A 12,489-nucleotide genomic window follows, 5' to 3' on the forward strand; every position below is an offset into this window, starting at 1 on the left:
ACTTGTTACTAACTCCACAATGAAAGTTGAATATTTAGCAACTTACAAAGCGGCAAATGAAGCAGTATGGCTAGAAAAATTCTTGACAGACCTAGAAGTTGTTCCAAATATGTATCTCCCAGTCACTTATAAAGATTGGCTCCAATAGAGTAGACTATAATATCTCATTGGCAAAAACTAGTCTTTAACATATAGAGAATTAAACTGAATGTTATATAGCTGGCTTATAGCAAATTGGCACAACCAATTGATTGAATGTTCATAAGCTTTTACAAACTACATGATTTAGTTCATAATCTTAATCTAATCCCAGTGGCCTTTTATTTATTTTATTCATATCGCCAGCTGATATCAAATGATGACTAAAACGATACCTTGACATTTGGTTTTTCACGATACGACATTACTCATGATTCAAGAAGATACAGTAATCTCATGTAAGTGTTTGATCAAGGGAAAATTTTTATTGATATTTTGAGAAAATAATTCATAAAGAAAAATTGAGGGAAGTCCTAAGAGATTTGACATAAAAGAGCAAGAATCACTCACTCATCTCTATATTCTAACTTTATTTGACTTTGAATTCTTAAGATTGAGGGAAGTTTTATTTTCAAATGCTTTAATGTGATCAAATGAAGTAGAAAAATCCTACCCCTCAATGATGTATACTTTCTCTAAAAGCTAGAATCTTATCTCTATGCTATTTGAAACATGAAACTCGATTTAAGATATATACTTTCTTCCACATGTTTGATCCCGATCATCATCTGTACAACACGAGTCAATTTTCAAATGTAAATTTTTCGCTTTTCGTGCTTTCATTAATATATAAATATACAAATATACTGAGTAAAAATCAGAACTCAATTTACTCTTCCTAGTTTTGAAGAGGCCCCTTATCTATGAATCCTACTGCTTAGTATCACAAACATTGGCTAAACAAATCCAGATTCGTAAGAAGACAGTTACATACAACTATGAACTAACAAGCATCAAGCAGAAGCAAAACAAGATGTCATCGAGGTCTGATGGTTGGCATGACGCCACTGATGAGATCGCTCCCTGAAGTACTTCCCGATGCAAAATGATCTCGGCTGAAGCCGGACATTGATGTTGGTGAGGATGGTAGTCTGGCACTTGATTTCGTTGACAAGTCTGAATCCAGTGCGCCACTATCGTCAGGCATCGTGTTCAATATGTTCTCCAACTCCCTCACCACAACTAGCATGGACGGCCGTTCTTCGGGATTGTCATGGCAACAACTGATGGCTAAAGCAACAAACCTCTCTAAACACTCAGGTGTGAAAGAACCCAACGTTGTGTCTACAATTGAAAGAATTGTTCCCGTTTGATGTGCCAATTTTACCTGATGTAAACATAAAATGTCGAAAGAAAAAGTTAAGATTACAATTTTAGTTCATCTACTTCGCTGTTTTTAACCCTTTGTTCTCTTTTTCTTTTTCTACACTAACAATAATTTTCTTAAACCACTTGAAGGGCATTTGAGGCAAAGACTGGAGTTGTGAACCATAAAGGGAGTGCTTAGTTGGAGAGTAGGGAGTTAAGAAGTGTGAAGTTGTGAACATTACTCTTTGTTTGACCCATAGAGTTTGTGGGACCCATTACTAAAAAACGTCACTTTTATGTCAAATTAACTCTGTACATTATGGATTTAAGGAGTTCAGAATTCCACACCTTGTCCCAAATATCCCCGTCTTTGTGTAAACTCCTAGGACCAATAGTGTAAGAAAGTTAATAGAGTATAAAATTGATGTATTTTAGTCGTAGGATCCACATTCCTGGGGCCAAACAAGGACCCTTGAGCCAACAACCCCTTATTTCTTAGGATTTTGTGAACATCCTATCTGTTTACTCAACACTATCTATCTTGGGAAGAGTAGTTAAGAAAAGATGGAGGCTAGGATGAAGCCACTTCTAAAATTTGTATTATATGCAACTATGTAACTACATATTGCATCGGTTTCCTCATTAGCCCTGTAGATTTCAATTACTATTTAATTGGACAGTGAATGACAGACTAATTGTGCACTTCGAAATAAGGAAAGTACACGGAAAAATTATTAGAATTAAGCACAGGTTAAGGAATCAAAATTGAGAAAAGAAGAATAGATGAGAAAATAAGGAAGCTGAGGCTGATGCCTAATGCAGTTTTTGAAACCAATAGAATGCCAAGGTTATTTCCTGTGGAAGTGTTGACTGTTGATTATGATTAAGAAAATGAGATGCAAAAGACGAACGGTGAAAGGAAACATACCTCACGGACAATGTTTTTGCCGTGCTGAATAGGGTGCATGCCCGTTAAGAGCTCCAAGAATACAACTCCTAGGCTATAGACATCACTTTTGTCTGTCAGTTTATGGGTTAAAAAGTACTCTGGATCAAGATAACCCTGCACGATACATAGAACACTCAGAAAAGCTAACAAAAACCTTAGTGTTCATTCCAAATAGACAAGAAATCATCCCAGGACGTTCCCAAAAATTTTAGATGCTTTATGTAGACCATTTTCGTCAAGAAAAACTTACAGGGGTACCCTTCACAACAGTAGATATATGTCCAGGAACGTCCCCCTCGTAATTTAGATCAGGAGCAAGACGTGACAATCCAAAATCAGCCACTTTAGCCGTGAACTTAGCATCGAGAAGTATGTTTCTAGCTTTGATGTCTCGGTGAAATATAGGAGGATTTGCTTCAGTATGGAGATACAGTATACCTTTAGCTGAACCCAGTGCAATTCGTAATCTCATACGAAAATTCAGTCTTACTGTTGATGTACTTTCGTCTGCTATAGAACAGTCGAAGTTAATGGTGCAACCAAAATTTTCGATGCAAAAGAAAACCTTGAATAGTCTTACAACATCAATATATATATGAAAGCAAGCGGCTGTACTAGGAATGGGTGAACAATGTTCAGAACATTTTTTGCACACAAAATAAAAATAGGTAAAGAATTCTGATTTCACCATCGGAAGTTTTGAGAACAAGTGTGTAGTTTATCAGGAAATTAGTAATTTCATTTGACCAAAAGAGTATGAAATAAGGGTAAAGACATTCATCAACAAGGAATAGGTTCTCTTAAAAAAAAACAGAATAATTATAAAAAAGCTTCCACCATATCCCACCTAGAAGCCAAAAAGATAACGCCCATCACCTTGAGGAAAAGTGAATATCATAATTAACTACGATTAGCTTCATTTGTGCAGTTCTGTCAAATATGTAAGAAGAGAGGAATTATTGCATTCTTGAATCTTCTAATTTTATAGCTCTTTTTTGGTGTAAAGATTATCAACCCCTAAAAGACCACAACCTAGAATTTTTTTGTTGCAAATTGGTCTCATCTTTTGTACTCCCTTTGATAGGGAGCTTTTGTACATCCCTTGGACTATTTCAAACATGAAATTGTTTCTTATCCAAAAAAGGTAATTTGAAGTGAAATAATACTATTTACGGATCTAAGAGGCAACACGGGATACCAGATATGTCTAGTCCCAAGAGCAGTTTTAATCAAGTACAATGGGGGGCGATGGGCAATTGGGCATAGATTAGGGTTCAGAACAAATAAAATATTTGCTACGGTCAATACCTGAAAATTCAAAACTAGAAAGCCAGTCTCGCAAAGTTCCATTCGGCATAAACTCATAAACCAGCATCTGTAGAAAGACAGCAAAAAATAAATCGCTGCAGAAATCAATGAAAAGAATAGCAACATCTTCCTGATACATGCCCTATCAGAACTATTTCCCAGAATGAGTTACTTTTCTGAAACCAACTTCCTACTTTGCCTTGAATTTATAGAAATCATAAAAGAACCAGATATTATTTGATCACATGATAAGCTCAATGCCTATCATAAGACCTAAATAAAATAAAATAAAGCGAGCAACATACTTGTTCCCCTTCTTCATCACAGTATCCTATTAGGGATACTAAGTTTCGGTGATGCAACCGTGATAAGAGTTTTATCTCGGTCAAAAATTCTTTTTGGCCTTGCAAGGATCCTTTTTCTGCACGCTTAATGGCTACAACAGAGTTATCTGATAGTATGCCTTTATAGACCTTGCCATAACCTCCTCGCCCAACTTGACTTGAGTGGTTGAAATTTCCAGTAGCCAATTGCATGTCCTTGAATGAAAATGCTTTCACACCATCAATTTTCAGATGAATCGTTGAAGCTGCAATAAAAAGAAATTTTCAATGCACTTTATGCCACCATTATCAGAGTTTAATTTGATAGTCCGTTCTATCATACTTACAGAGATTTTTCCTTGACAAATTGCGACGGTATATAGAATGCCTAGCAAACAGAAGTACAGTAACTGCGACAATCGCAAGGATACAAAAAACAGATCCTACTATAATGGCAACCAAGGCGCCCGTACTAATGCCCATCTTCTCTGTCTGGAAAATGACTGCACTGATAAACTTGTAAGGTTAGATTTGTAGAATACGTCAACAGAAAATCAAAGAATAACAAAAAATAATAATAAATGAAACTCATATTTTCAAGCAAATAAGGACACAAATTTGGAAATAAACATACACATTAAACAAAACTCAGTCAGCATTATAGAGACCATGACGCCAACAAATACCTGGATCTAATTCTTCTTAGATAAGATTCTGTTATGGCAAAATATGTTGAGCGTAAATAGGCTCATCAAAGCTGATGAGACACAGCAGTAAGTCACAGATGTCCTTAGATATTGTGGACCTCAATTTCTATATAGATTGACTTTTATAAAGTTAGATTATTATTATTATTATTATTATTATTGTTGTTGTTGTTGTTGTTGTTGTTGTTGTTGTTGTTGTTGTTGTTGTTGTTGTTGTTGTTGTTGTTATTGTTGTTGTTGTTGTTTTATATCCGTGAGTGTCTGGGCTAACTTACGCGTACCTCGACTAATTTTACGGGATAACCCGCTTGAACCTACAACACTTACCAGTGAAATAAAAGTAAGAATCTTATTACTTGTTAAATAAAAATTGAATAAAACTTGTGAACTTAAAAGGATCTATCTGTTTTCATCTAACGTAAAGGATGTGTCAAATTTGTCTAAAGTATACCAGATGACGTGCTACACTTGGTGAAGATTTCAAAAGATAAAATATCAGCGCATACAAAAGATGATCAACTACTAATTAAGGACTCTAGTATACAAAAGAAGAAATGTTCACATTTGACTAATACTAACTCACAAGAACAGTTATACAACATATTAACTGGCGTACTCACCATTATTTAAAAGGAAAATCACAAAACAAAATACATACCAGTCTGAAGACGGTCAGGGATTGTGAAGTTGAGAAGCTCATATGGGCCAAACACGTCATTACGGGTAAAATTCCATGACATAAATTTCTCTGTAATTAGAAATGTCTCATTTACATCCAATTTATGAGTACCACTATCAAATGATGGAAAAATCTTCAGATACATCCGCAGGCGAGAACCCTCCCAATCGTACGAATCGATTAACAATTGATGCTTCACCAAACTGAGTTCCTTTGACAGATACGCTTCAAATGAATTCATGTATGGAGGAAAGTAGGAAAAGCTTGGACTTTTCAGCCTATATCCAATCCCAAGGGGTGATGCACAAAAACATGGGTCAGGAGTGTCTGGCACTAATTCAAAGTAACTGTCAGTTGGACAACTGCTAACTGGACATGTTTTACTGGAACTGCTTGAGCTTCTATGAAGCCCATCCTCTACACTTTTTGATTTACAGAACTTTTCAGTGTTTTGTCCGCTCTGATTTTTGCAGATTGGATTCCCTCCAAGCCTAAAGAATGAAAGATGGTTGAATGAGAACACTATAGAAAGCAGGTTTCTGAAAATAATAAGCCAAATAACTCTTTCAAGTCCTAACAGAGCAAATATGATGATTACCAATGAGGAAAAAAGACAACTCAGACATCTGAAATTCTGCATTCCATGCATACATATAATTCAGTAATAACTTAAATTTTGTGGATAAGAGACATTATTAAAAAACAAATACAGCCATAGATTTACAATAAATATTTAACTGGGTATATTAGACATCAGCTAAATTTCTAATGACAAAGAAAACTCAAACTCATCCGAGCAGGGCATATGAACAGTACTTTCCTGTGATACCACCTACAGTTTGACACATAATTCCTACCTAAAAACTATAATCTAAAGATTAAGGAAAAAGCTTTCATGCATGAAAATATCTGTAACTGCAAAAATGGAGAGTGAAGGTAAAAAAAGCTGATGCACCTACGAGAGACTACTGCTAACCAAAGTGACGATTTTGTTCGTAAAAGTCTGAGATTAGCGACTGTGGAGTAGGATACATTAGAAATTCCATTGGCCTCTTTTGGAATTTTTATGGGCTTGGTTCTTTTTATGCCTTGCAATTCCATGGGCTTTCATTGGACATCAGTAACAATTAAAGATCCAGAAATGAATAAAGTGAATACCTTAGGGTGACATTAGCAGGAGGGTTTGTGCTTCCAGAAATGTCAGAAAACGAATTGTTTCGAAGATCGCTGGATTAAAAAAAAGAGAGATCATCATTCATAAATCATGAACAAATTTACTCTATAAATAGAAACGAGCTCAGATTTCAATTGCAGCTTTTAATGCTCAAAAAAAGAAATGAAACTCCAAGAAAGTTGAAAGTTTGTATCCTATTTTTTTGCTCAAAGGATTTACAGTGTAAGTCGGTCACTTGAATCAAAGGACATTTTCTCCCATAGAGCAGAAGGTACAGAACCATTCAGAAAGTTATTCTCAAGTGACCTGCAAGGAAGAAAAATTGATAGTGCTGAATTATATTCCGTGACCAAATCAAGAAAATGCTGCATTATTAAGTCGCTGAAATGAAAAAAATGTAACTAAGATGCTTTGACAAACATAGCCATTATTTCATGCAAGTATTTACAAGACCATGCATAAAGACCAGATACAATCTTGAATCTTACAGTTTCTGGAGGAAAGGAAGATTGGAGAAACTTCTGGGTATTGATCCATTCAGCTGGTTGTTTGACAAAATTCTAGAAAATCAACAGATATATTAAGCATGAAAAAAACTATCAGAAAACTTCCAGACAAAACATAATTTTTCACGAAAGTTAAGTGAAAGTCTAAAATGAAAGCCTAAAATGAGAACAAATGCAAATTAATTGATAATCAACGCAAGGCATTGACATACAATGTTGTCATTCTAGAAGAGAGGTTGTAAGGGGGTATGGGTCCAGTAAAATGGTTCCAGCTAAGATCTCTGTAGAACAACCAAGGTAACAAATACCATAACTATTATCATTAGCCAAAAAAAGAAAGAGAATGCAAAATTTACTGAAACAAAAGTAAAAACCTACGGAGGGTAACTTACAAGTAACTGAGGTTTGCTAACTTGCTAAAATTAGGAATCGGTCCCTCCAAACTGCAATTCCTCAGACTTCTGGGAGAACCATAATGGTGGAAGAGAAAAACATTAGCGCCCATTGAGAAGATTCATGAAGCAAATCGCTTATTGGTTTAACATATTTTTGTTTAAAGAAAAGAACTTGGGATGTCTTCAAAAGCTTATTATCTTCATGATTTACATTCCAAAGCAAATATGTATGTGCAAACTACGATAATAAAATATTAAAATCCTAATGGACCACCTTAACATATATCCTTTTTCAAAAAGAGGAGTATGAACATCATTAAATTTTAGAGCCGTTCTATTGTAGAAATATAGAAATGAATAGTGTGGAAGGTGCAAACCAAAAGGAACACTTACAATTTCACTAATTCAGGAAAATTTTCATAAGATGCTGGAATTTCCCCTTCGAAGTTGTTGCTATCAAGTTGCCTGCCAAAGCCAGCATAGAGGTGAGTAAACATATACATACATACATATGTGTGTGTGTATTGAAAAACAAAACATTATGGAAACCATATGTGATCCTTTTTCCCATCAAGAAAAAACACATGCAGCCAGAAAGGGTAAAATATTGATGTAGATACATCTGAATAACTTTTCCTTCCATACCAAATACAATACTACGAAGTTAAAGAGCAGATGACAACCTATGACAAGGTGATCAAGTAGAATAATAATTAACAAATAAAATTATTCCAATGCCACGCCTTTGAAGATAAGGTAGGGTCTTTGCAATTTTTGGTTATTTTTAATTGTAAACCATTGAAGTTTTTTTTTCAATGTTGACACCTCCTGGTGGTCTCCAAGCAGTGCGCTTGTACGGTCTTATAATATAATTGTTGAGAAAGCAGATAAACAAGAGAAAGAAAACATAAAGTTTTGAATATGCAATAAGCAACTTGCCTGTATGACAAAAGTGAACTTACAGAATGCGTAGCACTGGCATGGTAGAAAATTCTGGTGGCAGAGAACCCGACAAATTATTGTTATCTACAAGCCTGTAACGAACATGAAAATTCATAGGAATTATGCCCTCTCATCACTTCCATAGAGACGTATTTGTGGATAAGAAATATTTTATTGATCATCTCCATACGTATCTATAAACATAAATACTCACATGTGAATAAGCTTGGGTAATTTGGAAAGCTCAGATGGAATTTCACCACTTAGTGTGTTGTTATTGAAGTGGCTGCAAAGTAAATGAAGAAATAGGAAAAAATATAGTTTATTTAAAAAACAAACAAAAAACAAAACGGCGTTTTGGATCAACTTGAAACCACAAGGAGATGAAGAGATTCACTCACAGGTGCTTCAGACGGGCCAAGTTAGCATATGATTTTGGGATAGGCCCTGAAATTTGATTCTCATCTATTTGGAATCGGATGAGTTTTACAAGATTACCAAGCTCATCCGGAAGAGAACCAGATAGCTTATTTCCATTTAGGAGTCTGTGCATCATAAAAATTCACTGTCAGAAGACACTAAGATTAAAGAAATTAGCGCTTAAGTCGTACTTCTCTATTCTGTTTTACTAAGTCATTCAATCTTGAATTCACGAACAATCTCTCTCTCAAACAACGAACTAAGTAACTTAAACTTGCTATCATCTTTTACTAATACAAATTGAATCCCAAGTTCATGAATGATCTCTCTCACACAATGAACAAAACCAAGTCTCAACAAAAAAACAACAGAAACAATTCCCAGGTGTTGGGGATCGAAAAAGAAAAGGATAGTTAGGTTGAGACAGGTTCTCTTGCGGCAATAAAAAATAATAATAAGCAGAAGTAATTTAAAATATTTAAATTATAAGATTCCAATCATGAACTGTGAAGAAAAGAAAGGGGTACCCAAGCAGGAGATAGAAATAAAGAAGAAATTGTTGAGATATAACTTACAAAAGTTTCAGCGAGATCATACTGCCAATCTCCTTTGGAATTGAACCAGTTAGGTCATTCCACATGAAATTTCTTTCAGGACAAACCAAAAGGAAAAAAAATCAGTAACAGAAAGAATGTTTAGGGAAGTATAAATAGAATAATGGAACCTTCTTGTCAACTACTTACAGCTTCTCAAGCGCTGACAATTGACTGATCTCGGGAGCTAAATTTCCAGATAGGTTTTTATTCAATAGATGGCTGCAACAGATGAAGGAGAAAAAATGAGGATTGTTTAAGCCATTATTTTGATTCCTAAATATTGTGAGTGACACTGGAACAAAGAAAATTATTTAAGCCATTATATTTTCCTAATTATCATTGTTTTGTTTTTCAAAAGTAAAATGTGCAACAAAATAGAAGATATTTCTCGAAAATCCGTGACTTGTGAGTTTCTCCTTACGTTTTAATTTAGGAAAGGATGAAAATACAGCATAAAGGAAGGGGATAGAATGCTGGAGAAAACATACATTTCTTTGACACGTAAGTTCCCAACAGCTCCATTAGAACATATTACTCCAATCCAATTATCTTTGCAAGGATCTCCTTTACTCCAACTGATAAGCTGGTCCACAGGATCAATTAGACTCCTCTTTACTGCTAGCAATGCTTTAACTGCGGATATATAAATCATTACATAGGATGAGGAGACTCAATAAGGCTCTATATGATATTTTTCCCCATTGCATGGCCTTTCTATATAATGGTTAGGAGAGCAAAAATTTATAACAGAACCGAAAGAGAGAGAGCCCAAATTGGAGGGTAGTCAACTTCCCAGATCAAATTGTTCAGATGCTTGATCATCCCAAAAATGATTTCATATTAAAGATAATTATACCATATGCATAAAAATTGTATATGAAGGAAGCTGCATGTCGTTGTTTAGTAGACCATATAATAAGAGTTTTTTTTCTTTTGATCAATGAGTGTCCAGGACGCCTTTATGCACTCAACTATTCTTTCAAGACAACCACGACCCTAGTCCATTTGGTTGTCAAGAAAATCTGTACATATGTGGTCATCGCAACTTTAATTTTTTTTCCTCCAAGTCCCTTGTGACTTACATTAGTCCTTATTGAGCACTCGGTGATAAACAAACCATTCAAACTCGAAAATCATTATTCACAAGCAACTTACTTAGTATAACTCAAACGCTCAAAAGCTCCCAAAGTTGATACACGGAATTCCTTCCCACATACCATGCTACCAAGAACCCTTTTTTATTTTTACTTTTTTAAATGGAAACAACAGAATTAATTGATGAAATGAAAGGAGACTAATACTCAAATTACAAAGAAACTATTAAATAACAAGAACTAGAATCAATAGACGCAACCGGCTATCTCATCAGGGTTCACACACCCATCCCCATCACATCGCAAAACAAAAAATGACAATTACAATAATGAAATTACAAAAATTGAGACCATAGCAAAAGTACCAGCCATATCCACTTAAACCACTCAAGACCATGGAAGCAAATTCATGAAAGACCCTACAGCCGAGAAAACTTTACCATCAGATGGCTCTGTTTTAGCAGCACCAGAAAGAAGTATGGATGAACAACACAACAGCAGAAACACGCACACACAATCCCTCCACATCGACGGCATCTAGCAATTAGCTCCCAAACAGCATCGCAGTCAAACAAACGAACTCCTACCCAATATCAGACCAAAAATCACAAAAAGCCAATCACATTCTAGAAATTCAACACCAAACCCATCAACAAAATCCATCGAATTGAAAGAATCAAACCGGAAACAAGTAATACCTATGGGAGAAGGAAGCAGAATGAGGCCCAAATCAAAGTGTTCGTCAGAAACCCTGTTGGTAAAGAGGAAGAAGAGGAAGAAGAGAGTGAATTTGAAGATGGAGTAGAAGAGAAATGGAAGAAGAAGAAGAAGAAGAAGAAGAAGAGAGTGAATTTGAAGATGAGGGTAAATGATGAAAGGGGAAAGCGACGAGAAAGAAAGAAAAAGCATCGTGGAGGGTTTGGTTGGCGCTTCCAATTTACTAATAATTTTGAGATTTTGCTTCACAACAGACCTCATCCATTGACAGCAACAACCAAAACCATAACAGAATCTCTCTCTCTCTCTCTCTCTCTCTCTCTCAGAGTGAAGTTTGAAACTGAACCGGCAGAAGTTGTTGACTTTTCTTTATCTAAACGATGATGTAAACGCCACGCGCTCTTACGAAAGTGGTTTTTTATTAAACAATTAATGGATTTTAAAACAATTTTTAGCTAAAATATCAAACATTTTGGTATAAAATGGAACTATAATTATACCTTTTCTTTATTAGAAAATTAAATTTTCAACTACTTTTTTTCTTCTTGTTTTTACTAACAAAACTTTTTTACTTTTTTACTTTTTTTTTTTTTTCTTTTTTCTTTTCTCTCGTTTCAACTCACTTTCTAACTCCTTACCCTCTCCACTTAGTTTAATTTGAATGGTGTTTGAGAAAAGTTGAATCCGTTGTCCACTGGGTCATATATTTTGACAGTTAATTCGGAAAGACAATATTAAGGACATAATTGAAAATTAACCTTCCTTTATAAGAATCTAATTACAAAATAATTTTTTAGTTAATAATACCAATTTACTAAAAAATATCATGGTAAAAATTAGAAGTTTAGGTGTAATAGGCTGATGAACTTTAAAAATATCATTTACATTCAAAAATGTTATCATTGTGTTGAATATAACACTAGCATTTTTAGCATTTTTTTATTATTATTATTATTTTTTTTTTTTTTTGTGTCTAATAAAAATGTTAAACCATAACATGGTAGAATATTATTAACCGATTTGAAAGAGATACATATAGCTTATAAGTCAATTACATGGTATGCATCCATCCTTGCTACTTTGAAGATTAAAACAACAAAAATTATGGATAACGACATTCAATTAGCTAAAATCTAATTCGTTCACAAACACAAAGCTCACATATGCAAGAAATTAAAATACAATTATTATTTAAACTCAAATCTCATTAATATGCATGATCATAATTCTTGTTCCTAAACTAGAGAACTAAACTCGATAATATGTCGTGATGATGTAGAGGTGATTAAGCATCATTAAAAGTATTTTACAATCAAAAGAAAATAAAACCTA

The 12,489-nt window shown here is 34.5% G+C and overlaps 1 protein-coding gene across 2 annotated transcripts; it reads right to left on the reverse strand.

The window, feature by feature from the left end:
* Positions 1 to 785: 785 nt before the first annotated feature.
* Positions 786 to 11,484, reverse strand: LOC103501482 (probable LRR receptor-like serine/threonine-protein kinase At1g06840). 2 transcript variants are annotated; one of them, XM_008465065.3, is made up of 21 exons: positions 11,139 to 11,484; positions 10,881 to 11,023; positions 9,835 to 9,979; positions 9,494 to 9,565; positions 9,326 to 9,397; positions 8,732 to 8,875; positions 8,545 to 8,616; positions 8,351 to 8,422; positions 7,782 to 7,853; positions 7,386 to 7,454; positions 7,206 to 7,274; positions 6,976 to 7,047; positions 6,707 to 6,793; positions 6,472 to 6,540; positions 5,293 to 5,804; positions 4,275 to 4,430; positions 3,910 to 4,193; positions 3,605 to 3,671; positions 2,547 to 2,806; positions 2,276 to 2,410; positions 786 to 1,366 (listed from the first exon to the last, which is right to left on the reverse strand). In XM_008465065.3, exons 2-21 carry the CDS (start codon positions 10,975 to 10,977, stop codon positions 1,016 to 1,018), a joined length of 2,877 nt encoding a protein of 958 aa, XP_008463287.1. In that variant the 5' UTR covers positions 10,978 to 11,023; positions 11,139 to 11,484; the 3' UTR covers positions 786 to 1,015. The 2 variants fall into 2 exon arrangements, with proteins under 2 accessions (XP_008463287.1, XP_008463289.1); XM_008465067.3 differs by having other exon boundaries at positions 2,547 to 2,803; positions 11,139 to 11,483.
* Between the last annotated feature and the right edge of the window lie 1,005 nt (positions 11,485 to 12,489).

Source organism: Cucumis melo, chromosome 8 (genome assembly GCF_025177605.1).
Source record: "Cucumis melo cultivar AY chromosome 8, USDA_Cmelo_AY_1.0, whole genome shotgun sequence".
In the NCBI taxonomy this organism is placed as follows: Eukaryota; Viridiplantae; Streptophyta; class Magnoliopsida; order Cucurbitales; family Cucurbitaceae; genus Cucumis; species Cucumis melo.